Consider the following 19,023-nt stretch of genomic DNA (forward strand, 5'->3'; position numbering starts at 1 on the left):
AGGAGACCTTATATCACACTCTGGTTACTCCCACAGTTTGCACAGCCCTCAGGGAAATGATTTTCCACTAAAAAAAATGCTAGCATCTGACATTACAATGCCTGCTCAAACCAGAATATTAGGAGTGATTAGCCAGTGAAGGAGAATTTTGGGCCCACCATTTCTTAGCTAGTAAGGAAATGAGAACATAAGACCTGGCTTCAGATGTTTCACAGAAGGAATTGAGGTTTTCTTGCAGCTCATAAATTTATTAAGGGAAGGTGGTATTTAAGAGCCAATTGGTGTTTATATACTTGACCCTTGCAGCTGTAGTAAGGGAGATAGCTGCCTGCTTTGTTGGCCATAGGTGATGTTATTCCAGGAACATGCTGAACCCTCTCTTCTGGGTCCCTGTTGCCATGGCTGGGTCCAGCACAATTAGATAGGCTCTACTTCTGTTTCTTGTGCCTGAGCAGGAAGGATGACATTATTTAGGATCTCAGTATAGTACGGACTAAATACCTGCTGATTGTGATGCATCAGAGTGATAAACTTCCAACCCAGTTCTGCCAACTCCCCCTCAATGAAAAGAAGGCCTCCAGGAAAGTCCAGCAAAGACTCCTGCATGCCACGAACCAAACAGCATTTCAGAAACAAATGGATCCTCTGTTCTGTGAGCAGGGGAAAAAAAACAATAAAAAGGGGAATGAAAATTTATAATGCACTCTCTGATCACCAGAGTTTTAAATTAACTGAGTTATTAACCAACCTATCTGCTCATTTGCATAAACCATATAATGAGATTTCTGTAAGCTCTGTTTTGAAGAGGGAATGCCATCAAGCTTTCAAAGATAAAGCATGATCAAAACACAGTGAGGGCCTTTCTCAGTGGTAGAGTGTTTGCCTAGCATGTGCAGGAACTTGGGTTTGATCCCCAGTACCATCTGTTCATAAGATTACTTTAGATATCTATATGTGAGATCATAGTGCACATTTGACCTAACAAAAGGATTCTAGACATCATACCTGAAACTCCAAAGTTAAAGTCCATGTTAAAGTCAGTGCAGCAAGTTCAGACCATAACACAGAAACCAAACTATGATAAGATATTGCAGTTCAAAGCAAACTGGCCAAGTTAATTGTTTCCATTCCACAGTTGCACATTGTCTACAGCCTCATTATCAATCTCATGGAAGACAGTAGGGTCCCACATGGTAGCTTAAAGCATGGGATAGAGACAGGGTTTTCCAACATAGATCTTAGGCTATAGTTAGAGAATTACCAGGATGACTTAATAGGGTTGGTGTCATAATAGATCACCCCTTTGAGTTAAATTGGGTGTAGATCCAACCTAAAACCATATATTCACTCTTCATATTGAAAGAAGTCCATTTCAACTCTGCACATAATAGATAAGGAAAGCTAAAGCTAAAATACTTCCTAAATTATCGTGTTGTTCCATTCCCCAGTCAAGTTTACCTATCCACCCCACATATTATCACCACTCTTCCCCACCATTATCACAGGAACTCTTACCAATGATGCAACGCATGCAATTCCCTTTCTTGGCAATGTTCTGGAGTTGGCCTATAAGAGATGCTGTATTTTCACTACTCAGAGCAGTGAGGCCCATGTTCTTAAGACCTTTATGAATTTCCTCAGATACCTGTTCACTCACATTCTGCATAGTCTCTTCAGGCCTAGATAATGAAGGATAGAAAACAGAGCAGCCCTAGCATAAGAGCAAAGCCCAGAAAGCCCCATAGCAGCGGCTAAGCCACTCAAGGAAGAATTCTGTTTCTCTACCTCCAGCAGGTGAAATACTTTTGCTGTTACCTTCAAGATATCAGCTAATTCATACATACAATACCATACTCCATCTTCAAAGGAAACAAGGGTTATTTCCATTCTTGGATCCACTCAATATTCTTATTATTGTAAACTTTAAATCTGTATTAAGATTTTCTTGGATATTTTCCATGGCTGTTTTCCAACTTACCCAATTAAATAGCAAATACAATAAGAAATGTTTTCTATCCCAAGTTTCAATATGGCTTATCAAAAACGCTGACTATCTTTGGAGATGGTCCCCAAAAGCCTCTGCTCTGTGTGGTTTGCAATGAATAATATTATATTGTCTACCTATGTCCCAAATGCCCCCATTATTTTCTATTTAAGAAAGATCTATGTAACATACCTGGAGTTAAATTCTTCAGTTAGGGCCTTAGTTATATATTTTATTTTATCTACAAATTCAGGTGAGCTGAATAAAACACTGCCAGAGAAACTTCTTGCCACCAACAAGACTGAGGCCAGGATAGTTAAGCGATGCAATTTGGACTCCATCTCCCGGAGCCGGATCCTGTCCATCAGCAGAGTCTGGTGAGGTAGAATAAAAACAAGCTGTCAGTAAAAGGAGGCAAGGACTACAAAATAACAGGACAATGACCCAACACAGAATCCTACCTCAGGGAATTCTTCATTTCCATGACCCCAGAGAAGGAGGTTCAAGTACCCCTGGTATAGCACCATTGTGAGACTGGGAAGCTCTGGGTTATTAGGTTCCTGATCTGGAGATGAATATTCTATGCTGGAGGAGAAGCTTGGAGAGTCAGAACTTGGAAATGGTGTAGTGAGGTCTATGGCTGCTTTGGTTAGCCATTTTGTGGTATAATTGAGAAGATCTATGAAAGAGAATAGAATATATAATTTCAAACTCCAAGGCTTGAAGATTAAGATTTTGAAATATAGTCTTGGTGAATAAAGAAGTGATTTTGTAGGCCTTTCTGATTTAGAGAAATGATCTTTATCCCTACTTCTTCCCTAAGGAAGAAATTTTTTTATTTAAAAAAAAACAAAGCAAAAGATAAGAACAGAAAAATCACTATAAGAAAGCAAGCCCAGTGTCAAATTTTCCCCACTCCTGCTCTTAAATTTTTCTCATACTGGGCTGTTTATCAAGGAGTTCCTGAAATTTAGCTCGTTCATACTGGACCGAATGTTCCTGGATGTAGGGTCGAAGGCTCTGTATAGTGTAGTTTACCATGTCCATCTTCATCAGGCCCAGAACATGGAAGATGCCCCTGTCATAGGGAGAAACAGAATATTTACACCATGAAAAGAAATTCTAGTATGGAGAGGTGGGACTCAAAGAATCATATAGTCATAGTACTTAGAGTTAGGTGAAGCCTTTGAGACAATGGTCCTATTACAGTTTATAATTTGGTATGGTTTGAGTGTATCCCCAAAAAAGCCTGTGTTGAAAACTTAATACCCAATGCAACAGTGTTGGAAATGGAGCCTACTGGAAGGTGATTTGCTTATGAGGGCTTCACCCTCATGAAAGGATTAATACTGATTATACAAAGGGTTGAGGCTCTGAGTTTGATCTCCAGTTCTCTCTGGCCATTTGATGTCTTCTACCATCAACTGATGCAGTCCCTCACTTGTAGACTTTCTAGCCTCAAGTACTGTAAGAAATAAATCTCTTTATTTACAAATTACCCATCCTCAGATATTCTATTACAGCAACATACAACAGACTAAGACCCAAAGGCACTGGCCAGGGACCTAAGGCCACAAACTGAATTGGTGGCAGAGAAAAGAACAGATATATTTGAACTCTTAGCTACCAGCCCGAATTCATTGCACTGTAGCTACACCATCACTTTAGAAAAAGGGAGGAAGAATATCATCAAAATGCTGACAACTATATGTGGATATTTGAAATGTAGGTTGTTAAATTTCTAACCCAATGGGCAAATCATTTTGCTTTTCTAGGTTTGGGTTTTTCTATCTAAGAAACAAGAATAACCTTCATTCCTGTTCCCTCATAGAATTTGGGTTAGACAAACAGGAGAATATCTGGGAAAGAGTGGTTTGAAATCTATAGATATAATAATTACTGTACTTTAATGTCTTAACAGTATCACATTAAGTTGTCATGTCATAAATGGGGCCTTAAATGTTGTAAAGATTATGAAAGGAACCATGAGAGATTATCATTGTAAAATAAAATCCAACAGTCCAGGAAGAAAAGAGATGTTAGTCAGGTCTTCAGGACAGAAGAGCTAAACAAGACAGGAGTTATATCATAGTATCTGGCTCATAGTTTTCTGGCATGGTATCTAGACTAGATTTCAGGAACAGTACATGCTATGATTTGAATATGGTTTGCCTCCTCTAAAACTCATGTGAAATTTTAATACCATTATGAGGTATTAAGAGGGTGGAAACAATCCAACTATGGTGTTTATAGGTGAGGCCTTTGGGAGGTGATTAGGATTATATAAGGTTATCAGAGTGAAAACCCCATAAATGAATATTAGTGGTTTCATAAGAAAAAAGAACCAGGCGTGATGGCATATACCTGTAATCTCAGCAGCTTGTAAGGCTGAGGCAGGTGGATTGTGAAAATAAAACAGCCTTACACTAAGCAACTCAGTAAGACCTTGCTTCTAAAAAAAAAAAAAAATACAAAATAGGGCTGGGAATATGTCCCAGAGTTCAATCCCAGTACCCGGCTCCCCCCTCCAAAAAAAAAAAAAAAAAAAAAAAAAGGAAAAAGAGAGGCTACGACACATAATCTATCATTCACAATGTGATACCTATACCACCTTTGGTCTGTGCCGGCAACAAGGCTATCAACATATGGGGCTTATTAGCATTGGGCCTCCAAGCATGAGGCAAAATAAAATTATTTTCTTTGTAAATTATCCAGTCTGTGGTATTACACATAATATTATAGAAAACAGACTGAGACAGCATGTCTAGATTCTCACCTAAGCAATTGTACTGGATCTGTTATGCTCTTTAGATTCTGTACTGCTTCATCTCGAACTGGTGCACATAGCAGGCTCATCAAATCGAGAATAAATTTGGAGAGATGATAAACATTTAGGGCTCCACGCTCTGTTTCCTGTTTGAGGAGATCCATGTCCAGAGCTTTTTCAATCTCATTTCTTAAACGATTCTGGCGTGGTAATAGCAGTGATAGCAAGATCTGCCCAGAAAAGGAAATCAAAGAAACAAATTCTCTTTAAAATCATGAACTTTCTTTAGTGAACAAAACTTTTAGGCCAAATGTCTGACCATATTTTTAGGGGGTCAGGAACGTGGATCTCTAAATTTCTTAGTATTGTTTCCTTCTGTTTAGGGTGCAATTACAATGCAAGGCTTCATTGGGTTATTTATAGTAGCAGTTATTATTTTCAAGGCAGAATGAGATAAAGATAGGAACAAAAGTAAAGGTGTGATAAAAAGAAAGTGAAGGATATGAGAAATACAAAATTCACACCACAACAAAGTGATAAAGTATTCTTAATAAAGGATAATGACATTTTAGGTTGTTTTACTCCAAAACGCAAGGATGGAATAACCAAAGGACCCTTTAAGGTTCACTTCAAATAGCCTTTTGACTCAAAAGTACAAGTTCCCTGTGAACAAAGGTATTCTTACTCATCTCTGTGTTTCTGAAGCACATAAAACATAGTCAGAGTTCAGTAAAAATTTATTTAATTGAAAATATATGATGTTTTTATAGTAATATCCTAACTGTTCATAATTATACAAATAAAATAGAACCACTCTATACTACCCATGTTCAGAAAGTATGCTGCTTAGGATATTAATATTAACAATCTAAGGGTCTAGGATACCCAGGAACTTCAAGTCATCTAAAGGAAGGAACCACACTCAGTGGTGCATACCTATAATCCCAGATACTGGGAAGCCTGAGACAGGAGGATTGTAAAGACAGCCTGAGAAATTTAGCAAAACACTATCTCAGAATGAAAAATAAAATGGACTGAGGATATAGTGCAGTGGTAAAGCCACTCCTGGGTTCAAACTACAGTACAAACAAACAAGCAAATAAATAAAAAGCAAAAATAACAACAAAAAAACCCTGATGGATAGAAGTTGATTACTCACCTCCTTAACTTTTTTCAGAAGTTCAAGGGCACAAGAGAAGTCAGGAGGAGTACTTGATAACTGCTCATGTAGATGTTCCCAAAAAGCATTGTACATTGTCTCCACAAACCTGCTTTCCAGACTGTTAAGAAGGTTAAATGTGCAAATTCCACTTTACTTAGAAAAATAAAATAGGATAATAATCTCCCAAACAACATTTAAAATCATAAAAAATCATTAAATCAACAGGAAAGGAGGAACTATGTTTAGATTTGAGAAGGGTTGAATAAACTTAAGTTAGTCTCAAATGCAAATACATGGGCCAAATCCTCTCACAAGGGCACCTCGTGGTTCCAGAGACACTTTCTTCCTGCAGTAGGAAGAACTATGAACTAGAGGCTTAGACCCTGAGTTCTGACCCTAGTCCTGCATCTAACTAGATGTGAGCTGTTTCTATTTCCATATACTTATACGTTTGAACTAGATGATCTTTTTCCTTTAGGCCTGAAATATGGGGAAAGGTTTTCCTTCTTTATGACACTGAAAGCTCTTTCAAGCACTTCATCAAGTCCAAAAAGGAGCTCATTATTTTCGTGCTTCAAAACTATTCTTTATTTATATTTGGTCCTGCAAACCAGAAAGCTAAGCCTTTTTTTCCCTAAAAACATTACTTTTTAAGTAAAAAGTAATGGGTTTTTATTTTAAAAATATAAACAATACAAAAATAAATGGAAAAAATGTCAGAGTTCATCCTTTCACACACCAATATAATTTGTGAGAAGTCATCAACTATTATCTGTCTGGTATATACCAGAGTCCTTAATTCCTTTCTCCTCATCCCTTTTACCCACTTAGTCACCAAATTCCATAGATGCTGCTCTTTACCTATCTCTGGAATCCATCCCCACCTACTACAATCTCCTACCTGGACTATTGCAAGAGTCTCCTATATGGCTACCTTGCCCCACATGGTCTTACCCCTACCATAATGCCATATATTCTTGCCAAACTCATTAATTTTCTTCAGATACAAATCTGACCATGATGTCATGGTCCTTCAAAGCCTTTCAGGAGCTCCCTACCACCAGCTGGACACATGGTCTCTAAGATCCTTCATAATCCTATTCTGCCACCTCTTCTAATTTTGTGCCTCCAACAGTAACATTCTACTACAATAAATGCATAATTGTTTTCTACCATTCTATGCCTCTGAAGAGCCTCTTTCTCTTTTAAGAGTCCTTCTCCCTAGACCATCTAAAAAGTGTCTATTCATACTCCAAAATTAAACTCAAATATTACTTTTTCAGGAAAGTGTTCTTTGACATTCTCCAGGCAGCTAAGCACTAACATAAAACTCCATACACTAGATATGAGAGAATTTATCACTCTACATAATAACTAATTGACTGTCTCCCCTAGAGAAGCTTCTTGATGGCAAAGACACCATTTCACCCATCAAAAACTGCTTTCCACCTAATAAGTATTTAATGTTTGTTGAATGAATGTATGACAGAGCATATTATTGTACAAATGTATCAAAATAGATTCTACTGTCATGTATAGCTGTAAAGAACACATACTATTTTTAAAAAAACAACAACAACAAAAGAATACGAAGAGTCTATCATTGTAATTAGTATTGTTTTATAAGCCCAAAGTGAAACCAGTTGTCAATATCTATAGATAATAGATGATCCCAAACTCTATTTCAGCCTTTTTTCTAGTATACTTTGTGCATTACTACACTTGAAGAAGGCTGTTAGTAACAAAGTAATGAAATTCAAGCTATGGATAATATTATTCCACCTGCTTCATTTATTGACACCTCATTACCACCACCAATGACTACTTTAACAAATCTTCACTCTCCTAGTTTTGCTTTTTGTACTAGTCTAAATCAAGCTTCAAATGAATTCAATGAAGATGATGCTAGGAGACCCGTGTTTTGGCGAAAACTTATTTTGGCGAAAACTTATTTTGTTTGACCTGGGTCACTGCTGGCGACAGGCAAGACAAATCTAAGATGTTTGAAGATAAAAAGAACCACTGTCAGACCAAGGTGCTTCATTAACAGACTCATTAAAGTAGCAACATAACAGAAGCATTTAAAGTGGTAAATTATAAGTGTTATAGAATACAGATTCTTATGAAGAATCTACCCATTTAACTATTAATAATCCATTAGATGCATTCAATTCATACTTGCTGAATGACTCTTATTCATGCACTGAAATATCAACATACTTAAAAGAAACAAAAACAAAGCCTAAGTTTATTTTATTATTTTAACTTTATTTTATTTTTTGGTGCTGAGAATTGAACCAAGGGCTTCACTATGCCAGGCAAGCAATCTACCACCGTGAGCCACATCCCCAGCCCCAAAGCCTAATTTTAGAAGGATATTATTTATCAATTGGGTTCTGAATCTGATTCATTAATATCTTTAGTAAGTCAATTATGAAGGAAAAATGATCCATAAAATCTCTTATCACATGAAGAGTACTGAATACCACTATTAGAAAAAATGATTATTCAGGGCTAAGGTTGTGGCTCAGTGATAGAGCGCTTGCCTAGCGCGTATGAGGTCCTGGGTTCAATCCTCAGCACCACATAAAAATAAATAAATAAAACAAAAGTGTTGTGTCCAACTACAACTAAAAAAATAAATTAAAAAAGAAAAATGATTATTCATCTGTACCTGTTTAATCTACAGACAAACTATACCTTCCCATTCTGTCTAAAAAGATCTGAAATTCATTCTATATTTCATTATTAACTGAGAGCCTGGAATGAACATTTTGACAGTAATTAGCACTGATTTATTCCTTATTCAAATATAATATGCTGGGCTGGGGTTTTGGCCCAGTGGTAGAGTGTTCACCTGGCATGCGTGAGGCACTGGGTTCAATCCTTAGCAACACATTAAAATAAAGGTATTAATATATATATTGCTACTTTGACCCTTTTTAACTAATAATAATACCGATTGATCTGCTGTTTCATTTGTTGATACTACTCAAGACATAAACATTAAAGTTATTCATAAAATGCTTCAAAAATGTTCAAAAACCCATTGTGGTATGACTGTACCAGGAAATATGAAACAGAAAAATTAGAATAGTCTGTACCTGTTTGGAGGTAAATCCTTCTCTTCCACATAGAAATCTTTGTTCACCATGATTTCATGAGCAATGCTCAGGTTGGAAACTACATTAACTCTCTCGGTAAGAGGAGTGATAGAAAGTGCTTTTGGTTGACTCTCTAGAAAAAAGCACAGCAATCATCAAAAGGGAACCCATACAAAAGAGAATTTCTATTTTATTCAGAGATCCATTAAGACAAGTAAGAAAAGCCTTCAAATTTAGATTCATCAACTGAATCTTACACAGATTCACTCAATCATTTCAGTATTGGGGGCTTTCTGAATTCTGCCTTTCAACAGCACTGAAAACTCAGAGAAATCAGGCATGAGAAGATGTCAGTTTATTATGAAAAGCAGAAAGTGAAACTATTTTCAAAACCTTCTACTTGAAACATCAAAATAAGCAAAATATAGCAAAGGAATAATGAATACATTGTTGCTTGTAAAATAAACATTTCTATAAAATGTATTGTGTTTCCAATATCCATTTCATACCTCTGAAACTACCTACAAGATGACAGTTAAAGTCTCCCTATAAATAATACCATAGGTCTTATTTGATGGTTCTAAAGCTGAAACAGGCTTTTAAAATAGTAATTTCAAATCTGAGAATTCAGCAGACCAATAAAATTTCTAAAATAAATAAATAAGACTTGTTCATTTTATTTTCCCACATATAGACATTCAGACAAAAGAAAAACTTATCCTTCCCCATCTCCCACCCTGTAAAAAATTCAATTCAAAATGGATAAAAAAACCTAAAGTATAAGATCAGAGACTCTGCAATTTCTATGAGGAAACACTTCAACATAAAAGCACAGGCAACAATTTCCTGAACAGGACTCCTTTAGTTCAGGTAGTAGTAGCAAGGAATAAAGATCTTCTGCAGGGCAAAGGAAACAATTAACAGAATGAATACAGAGCCTACAGCTACTATTCTGACAGGTGACTAATAACTAGAATAGATAAAGAACTTTAAAAACGCAACACATTCAATAAATGGTCAAATGATCCAGACATACTTCTCAAAAGAAGAAGTAAAAATGTCCAAAAATTGTATGAAAAAAAGTGTTCTTCCTTAGCCATTGAGGAAATCTAAATCCAAACTGTACTGAGATTTCATCTTGTTTCTGTCAGACAGCAATCATCAAAAATACAAATAACAGGTCTGGGGATGTGGCTCAAGTGGTAATGCGCTCACCTGGCATGCGTGGGGCTCTGGGTTCGATCCTCAGCACCACATAAAAATAAAGATGTTGTGTCCACCGAAAAAAAATATTTAAAAAATTCCCTCTCTCTCTCTCTCTCTCTCAAAAAAAAAAAATGCAAATAACAATAAATGTGGGAAGGATGTGAAAGGGAAAAGAACTCTAGACACTGTTGGTGAAAATGTAAATCAGTACAGCCAATATGAAAATCATTATTGAAGCCTCTCAAAATCTAAAAATAGGGCTGGGACTGTAGCTTAGTGATACGATCTAGCTACCACTTCTCAGTGTTTATCTGAAAGTCAGCATACTTTCAGATGCATGCATACCCATGTTTATTTCAGCATGAGTCACAATAGCCTAGGTGTGTATGCCAATAGATGATGGATGAAGAAAAATATGCTATATATACAAAATGGAGTATTATATACCCATAAAGAACAAAATTGTGTCATTTATAGGAAAATGGATGTAACTGGAGATCATCATGTTAAGCCAAATAGTCCAAACTTAGAAACACAAGTATTGCATATTTTCCCTCATATGTGATTACTACAGGTTATAAAAGGACATCATAAAGGTAGAAGAGAAACCATTAGTATAGAGAAAGATAAGAAGGAGGCAGCAGGAAGAAGGTAAGGAGGGTTACTGAGGAGTTAAACTGATCAAATAATATTATATATGCTTGTATAAATATGCCATAATAAAACCCATTATTCTATACAAGTAATATGAACCAATAAAATTACTCTTAAATTTAAAAAACTCACCCTACTGCTGGGTTTCTGTTCATGACTAAAAGGCTCAGGGGTTACTCCAGAGAAACTGGGCTGACTGGGCTGCACGAAATAACCACACAAGAGACACAAATATCTTTTTCTTTGGGGTCGCTGTGATGGCTCCTCTGACCTTAAGGGTCCGCAGAAAGAGAGAGAGAGAGAGAGAGAGAGAGAGAGAGCGAGCGCACACGCGCTGACCCCTTTTATTAAAGAGAAGCTATTCAAATGAGGCAAGGGGTCAGGTTTCAGGGGGCTGAGTCTATCTTCATGATGTCCACTGTCAGCAGGTTGACTGACATCTGGGTAGGCCACACCCAAGGGCACAGTAAGAGATGGGGACACACATAAGGCACTTCCATGGAAGATTCTATCCTAAACAGGGCAAGGGGTTATATTACAAAGGAACAGGTGAGCATAGCTTCACCCATGGGGCTGTAGCAAGACACACCCTTGCAGGAGACACCAACAGTTTTTGTGGGGAAAGCTCTGCCACATTTCTGTGACTGAGCACCTCAGCACCCAGCCAGGAGTGTGACTCAGTCAAGTGCAAGGTTGGTCTCCCACATATTCCCCCTTTCTTAAAATATATAAAAAATTGTAACTGGGAAATTTTATCTTTCAGTCACTTGACTCTTGGTCCAAGGTCATCACGATCTGCTATTGAAACACAATAGGAATTAGTAGAAAGCATATCATCTTCATAACACAATTAACTTGGAAATCCAGGTTATTATTATTACTTTACCAAACACTCATCAGAAGATTCTTAACCTTTTCCCGATTTTATTGGGAGGCATTGCGTTTGGCCAGAGTAACACAGACATTCTCATTGGCTTGGCATTTAGGCCTCTCCCTAAACCACAGAACAAAGGGCTCATTCACATTATTTATTACATTGTCTTTTAGAGCATTATTACTTAGTTTTCATCCATCCATCAGCACTTATCTGACCATGAAGGATCTTGGAAGTAATTTAAATCAAACATTAAGAAAATCCATACATTGTAAGTTTTAAGACATAGCCACAAAGGCTACAATTGAATAAATAAGGAATAATATTTAAAGTAGTCACTTCAGGGATTATGAGACCAGCAGTTTGCCTAGATAGGTCTGGTTAATTGACATACACCTGTTTTAAAGCCTGAATATTAACTTCAGCATATTATAGCTCTGAAATATTAGCTGGCTATAACTAATGATACAATAAGTTGTATTCTTATAGGCTACAGGATATTTATCATCCTTTTTTTTTTTAATCCTCACATTTAAAGAGTTAATTAGGTCTGTCAGTAACATACATACTCTTGGAAAAATTTATTTTAATAATCTTTCCAACAATTGTCCATATAGGTAAATGTAGTCTTAGTCACTAAAGTTCAGTATAATTGGCTGGCTTTGGTTTCTCATCTGCTGTCTTGCATATGTTTTTGTTACTAGTATGGTCAATAAGTTGTTCAGCTACCTCAGTCACGGGGGGGGGGGGGGGGTAGAGACATGGAATCAACACACAGATTCTGGGAGCTGGTGAGAACTGGCTGGTGACAAATCTCAAGTCAACAGCCAGTATCTCAGTTTCTTTTTGGAATGCACACAACTGTTATAGGGTTTGAGTGGGGTGTGCCAGTCAATCATACATAAGCAAGATAATATCCATAAACCAATCATCTTCTGCCTAATGTAACTGCACTGTGAGGAAACGCTAAAATATTGTTGTCATGGTGGAAAGCAATCTGGAAGGGTCTTTGTCCCTAAGGGAAGGGGGTTACTGAGTCAGGGTAGTTTGGCAATGCTAACCACAAGTGCTAAGCATGTGGTTTCATTGATGGCTCGCTAGAGCAGAGCACCCCATCCTGCAAGGTGTTCCTGTCAGGCCTGAAGGAATGTGGATTCCTCAAGCACTCCAAGCTGCTCATAGCTGCTAGTTGTAACTGAAAGTTATTCCAACATTTCCTCCCCTTATATTAAATTTGTTGCCAAAGGAGAACCATGATGAGAGAAGAAAGGAAAAGGGAAAAGCACAGAAAAAAAAAGGGAAACATCCAGACATGGCCTTTTCCTGTAGCTGCAGTTGTTTCCTGCTATAGTGAGCAGGCAGTCACTGTTGACTAGGTCTCTGTCTGTCACTTGGGTTCTGATCTGAGCTGAACGTGGGGAGCAAAGCAGCCCGGGGGGGGGGGGGGGGAAGGAGACCTCTCTCATAAGGGGTGAAGAATTAGGCCTTTGCACAGGTGAGGGAGTGAGATTCTGTGCCTCCCCTCTGTTTGCCCCCAAGTTTTCTCCTGATGGCCCCTCTGTGACCAAAAAAGTTGTTCCTCCCTTGAGGAATCTTACCTGTCATTGACTAACCAGCCATCCTCCGGGGCCAAACAGGGTGATGTGGAGTGTGCAAAGCATTGCCCCCAAGGGGGCTCTCTGTCTCCTTGATAGATAATGCCCCCGAGGCCTCCACGCCAGCATTTACCCTAGGATCAGCAAACTCAGGTTTGTTCTCCGTGGAGGGCCCAGCTCATAGCACTGGGCTGGTGAGGCTGCCTTCAGGAAGGAAGGAGACAGGCCATAGACAGACAAATAGTAATATAGTGACAAAGCTGAGAGACAAAGATAGATGAAGAGGAGAGAAGTGCTAAGACTCATGGCATGATCCCTCATAAAGAACTGGCTCTTAGTTGGTGTTACTTAAATCTGTCCACAGCCGCCATCCATACAGATGCAGAACAATCCATTATTCCAACACTGTCTTTTTCTCAAAAGATACTTCCAGACAGTCTGTTTACCATAGAATCAATATATAGGTATAACTGACCATTACAGTCAGGACAATTAATCGAGTTTCATGGGTGGACTTTCCAGTCCACACTGCAAGACACATTAAAGATGGACCTGGGAAATGGGTCCATACAAGTCTTTTTATAATTTTTACTTACCTGATAAGCTTGTGAAGCTGCATGGCCATAAACTCTGTAGCTGAAAGTTTACCTTCCTGAGCCAGGTTTCTCAGTCATGATCATGATGACTGGTTCAAACTTTCCTTTGATATCTGATTTAATTTACTGAATCATGTTCAGTAACATTAAGACTCTCAATATTATAATTTTAAGAAAACAAATTTAAAATATTAAAAATATTTTATAAAATCTATGTGTCTCCCTGGGGTCCTGTATTCCCCCCTTTTTTATTTAATAAAATTGAGTAAAGGCTTGGTATAAGTCATAGTATCGTCAGTTTGAGTTATATATTATAGTACAAATATTTAAATAAGAATAGACTAACCTTTTATTGATTGTTATAATTTCCCAATATAGATAAGTAGATTTATCCTAACAATTTAGAAAGAACTCTCAATATCTTTGAGAGAAGATCTCAAAATATTTTTATATTTTAGAATATTATTTCTTTAAATAGGTATCTCTCAATTGTCTTTAAAAAATATGATTAAGGTTATTTCCCAGTGTAGGGAGCAGTATAAAAATCTTACTGTATTTTTTATAGACAATAGGTCCAGCTAGAGAACTTATTTAATATCAGTGAATTTTTTAAAGTTTGTAACCTTTATTGCACAAAAGTAACATACAACTTTAATTTGGAGAAACTCAGTCCTAATAAAATGTTTTTCCAAATTCATATAATTATCTAAAAAACAAAATATAAGAATTAACAGTGTCTTTGAATCAATCAAATTTAGTCTCCAAGGATAATTGTCAGAATTGGGATCTAAGTCAGCAGTTTAATATACTTAGTGTTTAATCAATGATGTAAATTTATTTACCAAAATTAATCTTTGTCTTAAATAGCAAGAATCATTAGGCAATAAAGACCTTTTTTAAAAGAAATAAACTTAACATTTTAATAGGTTTTTATCATACAAAATATGGACAAAATCTTAGCTCACATCATATAATCAAATTAGAAAAATAGTCTGAAATATCCTTGAATTAATCATTTAAAATTTTTATAGTTAGTCTGGTACATATAAATCTCTTTTTGAATTGTTCTAATTTTTTATATCATCTGGTTAGATAATGATATAAATATTTTTCTATTTAAAAATATGTTTATCATTAAAATTTAGAATATCAAGACCTTATTTTACTCAAAGATGATTTATTTTTTCTTTTTTAGGATCTCCAATGTGTGCTTTCTCTCTGTTGAAGCATCTTTATTTTCTAGAATTTTTCCTAATTATACTTTGGAACAATTTCTGAAAACCTTAGAATTTATAAACAAATTATTGTACTTTGATAAGAAATATCAATGAAAATAGTTAAAATCTTTGGATATTTCTGTAGACAGAATTATATTTGTTTATCATCTTATAAGTTTGTACAATAACTTGAGAATTAGAAACTACTTGAAGATTGTATTTTTACTTAAAAGCAAATTTATAGTAAAATACATTTATCTCAAATATCTAACTAAAAGGCAGAGTATCAGATAAATGTACATATAAAATGTATAAATTATGGGTTTTCTGTTGAAGAAAAACAATTAGACAAATATATATTAACTAAACAATTAAACATGTGCTAATTATTTTATAGATTATCAACTATAGTTTATCTAAATATCTAGAAAAATATATATTAAGAATAAGGACAGGGCTGGGGTTGTGGCTTAGTGGTAGAGTGCTTGCCTGGCGCATGGGAGGCACTGGGTTCAATCCTTAGCACCACATAAAAAATAAAATAAAGGTATTGTGTCTGCCTACAATAAAAAAAAACCACACCCTACCATCAACAAAAAAAATCATTTCATATAATGTATCTTTGGTACCCCCCAAAGCACAAATAAAATCAGTCTTAAAATAGACTTAAATCAACTTTATTTTTAAAATTCATTACATCATCTTTATTGTCTTATTTCATCAATAATGGTAGCAATCATGCCACAGACCAGTTTGAAATTAGGGAGGCCAAGGTTCTAAGTTTATTATACAAACTGCTTACAGCAATATTATACAGCAAGCACATTCAGTAGTTAAATTATTACTTGGTATATAAAATAAACATGCAATAAAACTATTTTCTCATTCACTTTCAATGTAGATTCATAATTTGTTCAGAGAGAACTGTTTGTCTCCAAGATACAATAAAACTCACATATAAGAATCCTAAAATGCCTCCAATATGATCTGATTATGTACATTTATTTTTCATTCAAAAATAGTCTTTAGCCAGGCTTGGTAGCACATGCCTGTAATCCCACAAACTTGAGAGGCTGAGGCAGGAGGATTAAAAGTTCAAGGCCAGCCTCGGCAACGTGATGAGGTCCTGAGCAACTTAGCAAGATAAAAAAATAAAAAAATAAAAAAGACTGTGGATGTGGCTCAAGTTTTTAAACACCCCTGGGTTCAATCCCTGGTACAAGGAAAAACAAAAATTTTTCAACACGAGTCTCATCCACTCACATTTCCTTTTTACCCTAACAATTAAAAAGCTACATGTGTTAAAATATACCGTCTAATCAATATATTTAGATATTTAAGAGGCACTATGAAATAAGAATTATGCTATTCCATTATTCTGTTTAATAGCAGAAACCTTAAGTGCCCACCAAAGAAACATATGTTTCAATACAATAGCATCATGGCCTCCAACTCTTATTTTTCTTCATTTCCATCTTCAAGAGTTTAGATCAAGTTGTTACCTTTGGACAGGTCTGCTGATTAATGTTCAGTGAGATTCACAGAGGTTATTAAAGGATTACAATTTGAGTTCTTGTGAGGGTGGACTATCAAACCAAAACCTCAAATGCCCAACATAAGGTATAAAAGACCTCATATCCCAATATTTACATGAAAATACTGTTATTACACACCTAAAAAAATTTTACCTAGAGTAGTGATAATTTATATGTCAATAAAGCACTCCTAGAAAAGGATACAACACAATTCCAGCACCAGATACTTTTTGAGAGAGAGAGAGAGAGAGAGAGAGAGAGAGAGAATTTTTTAAATATTTATTTTTCAATTTTTGGTGGACACAACATCTTTATTTTATTTTTATGTGGTGCTGAGGATCAAACCCAGAGCCCCGAGCATGCCAGGCGAGCATGTTATCGCTTGAGCCACATCCCCAGCCCCAGGACCACATACTTTTGATTATTGCAATTCAGTTCCAGATCAATCACTTACCCTCTTCAAAAAAAAAAAAAAATACTAATGCTATCTACCATGTTTTGAACTGACTACATCACTCTCAAGTCTTATCAAACACAAATAATTATGCTTTGTTGGCCTCTTTCTCTGGAACCAAATCCTTTTAATTTTACTTGCCAACCATAGGCCTAAATCCTATCCATAAAGATAGAAGGAACAAAAAGACAAGGAAAAGAATAATTTAAAAAAGGACTAGCAGGAAAATGAGACAGAAAAATACAAGGTTGCAGAAGCCCTCTATTTCCTTTAAAGGCACATAAGCAGTGGGTTGCCTATACCTTAAACCTAACTGCTATGAAGAAGCACCTAAAGAAGTGATAACATTATTCTAGACCCACCTAGAAAGTAGTCACCTAAATGTAAGGTATTGTCTTCTTGGCTCTGCTCTGGTGTTTTAGGCTTATGAGCCCCACTCTCTGTTTCACTAGGGTCATTCTGGAGCACAGCTTTTTCAATTTTTGGCATCTTGATGTTATCTAGATTCAGGAAGAAAAGAGGCAAGTTATATAACGTCTGGCTCTGACCCAGGGACAAGGAGCTAAAGGGCTCTTCAAATGCTACTGTGTGCCCTGGTGCTCCCAGTTGAGGGGAAAAGTGCTTCAAGACCCTCTAAAAGGAACATTTAGGTTCTTCAAACATGCCTTGAGGAAAGGAATTTGGGACTAATGTGACTGTCTTTACTGAAAACCTAGCATTTCACAAGCAGAAGGTAAGCCAAGGCCCAGAACAGACAATGCCTCCCCAGAAAGAGGGCACACTGCGAGCTACAGTCCAAGCTAGGAAAGAGACCTTCCTCAAATCTGGCTACCTTTAATTAATCCCATAACATCCCCTTCCTTGTGAAATTCCACATCAGATCTGCCTGAAGAGGGATAGTGATCTGAACTCAGGCAGCAGGATACCTCTCCCCAGACCCCATATCCCCCAGGAACCTGGTCCCTCACCTTTTCACAGTCCTTGACCAGCTGGACCGTGGGTGCATCTGATAGTGACACCTCTTAATCTTCCCAGTCTGGTCTTGGGATATACCATGGTGTCCTGACAGAGGGGGAGATAATCAGGGAGGGTGGGACAGAACCATGGAGATGATGAGGTCTACAGGGAGCACACCCCTACCCATGATGCTAGATAAGAGAGTCCAAAACATGAAACAAAGGGTGGTGGGTTGCCTGGGGAGCAGGGCCAGGATGCTTGGGAACCCAGAGAGCCAAAAAGGCAAGCAGGCTAACACCCCTAGGTGATAAGAGGAGGCAAGCAGAGGTTACAGAGACAGATATTTCAGACTCATACCCTCCCTTGCAGGCTAGAATCCCTACAGGAGCTTGGAATTAATCTTCCCAAATCCTTTTCTTCCCCCACAGGAGAGGAAATGTTCAAAGCGTTTATCCCCTCCCCCACACCCCTCAAAATACCATTTACATATCTAAAAAGGAAAAGGAACATTACATTTTTATTTGTTCCACTTTAAGCTGTTCATGAAGTCCCTCTCCCTTAGGTCACCATTAGTCATTTAAAGTGAAGGGCCAGCACAATTACAAATTCTAGAATTGTTTAATTTCTTTTTTTCATTTAGGTAAGCAAATCCACCCAAGATCAGAGAGGTGAGGTGATATAACTCTCCTTTTACAAATATAAAAACCAAGAATAATTTTAAAGGGCTGGTTATAGAATTTATGTAGTGAACGATCAAGATTCTAAGCCAGATTGAGAACTTAAATTTTGGTTTGGGTTCTTCCACCTGAATTCCTGGCATGTTCTCCATTACAATCTAATTATTCACATAGGAAGTGATGTATAATCAGAGGATGCTGGAATAGACAAGCCTAGGGTCTTGTGTTTCTTAAGTTTTAG

General features: G+C 36.8%; 1 protein-coding gene across 2 annotated transcripts; it reads right to left on the bottom strand.

Annotated features, from left to right (window-relative positions):
• Nucleotides 1-417: 417 nt before the first annotated feature.
• Nucleotides 418-17,637, bottom strand: LOC143638950 (T-complex protein 11-like X-linked protein 2). 2 transcript variants are annotated; one of them, XM_077106984.1, is made up of 9 exons: nucleotides 17,526-17,637; nucleotides 9,018-9,135; nucleotides 5,911-6,031; nucleotides 4,761-4,981; nucleotides 2,926-3,062; nucleotides 2,446-2,663; nucleotides 2,177-2,358; nucleotides 1,516-1,679; nucleotides 418-650 (listed from the first exon to the last, which is right to left on the bottom strand). In XM_077106984.1, exons 1-9 carry the CDS (start codon nucleotides 17,635-17,637, stop codon nucleotides 418-420), a joined length of 1,506 nt encoding a protein of 501 aa, XP_076963099.1. The 2 variants fall into 2 exon arrangements, with proteins under 2 accessions (XP_076963099.1, XP_076963100.1); XM_077106985.1 differs by lacking the exons at nucleotides 9,018-9,135; nucleotides 17,526-17,637 and having other exon boundaries at nucleotides 4,761-4,951; nucleotides 5,911-6,006.
• Between the last annotated feature and the right edge of the window lie 1,386 nt (nucleotides 17,638-19,023).

This window comes from Callospermophilus lateralis, chromosome X (assembly GCF_048772815.1).
Source record: "Callospermophilus lateralis isolate mCalLat2 chromosome X, mCalLat2.hap1, whole genome shotgun sequence".
In the NCBI taxonomy this organism is placed as follows: Eukaryota; Metazoa; Chordata; class Mammalia; order Rodentia; family Sciuridae; genus Callospermophilus; species Callospermophilus lateralis.

Excerpts from the sequence above, each read along its gene's own strand:
- LOC143638950 (XM_077106984.1), bottom strand. The coding sequence starts at position 17,637 with ATGCCAAAAATTGAAAAAGCTGTGCTCCAGAATGACCCTAGTGAAACA. Across the intron at positions 6,032-9,017 it reads AAGGATTTACCTCCAAACAG|TCTGGAAAGCAGGTTTGTGG; the intron begins GTACAGACTATT and ends CCTTCTTAACAG. Across the intron at positions 651-1,515 it reads TTGCATGCGTTGCATCATTG|AACAGAGGATCCATTTGTTT; the intron begins GTAAGAGTTCCT and ends CCCTGCTCACAG.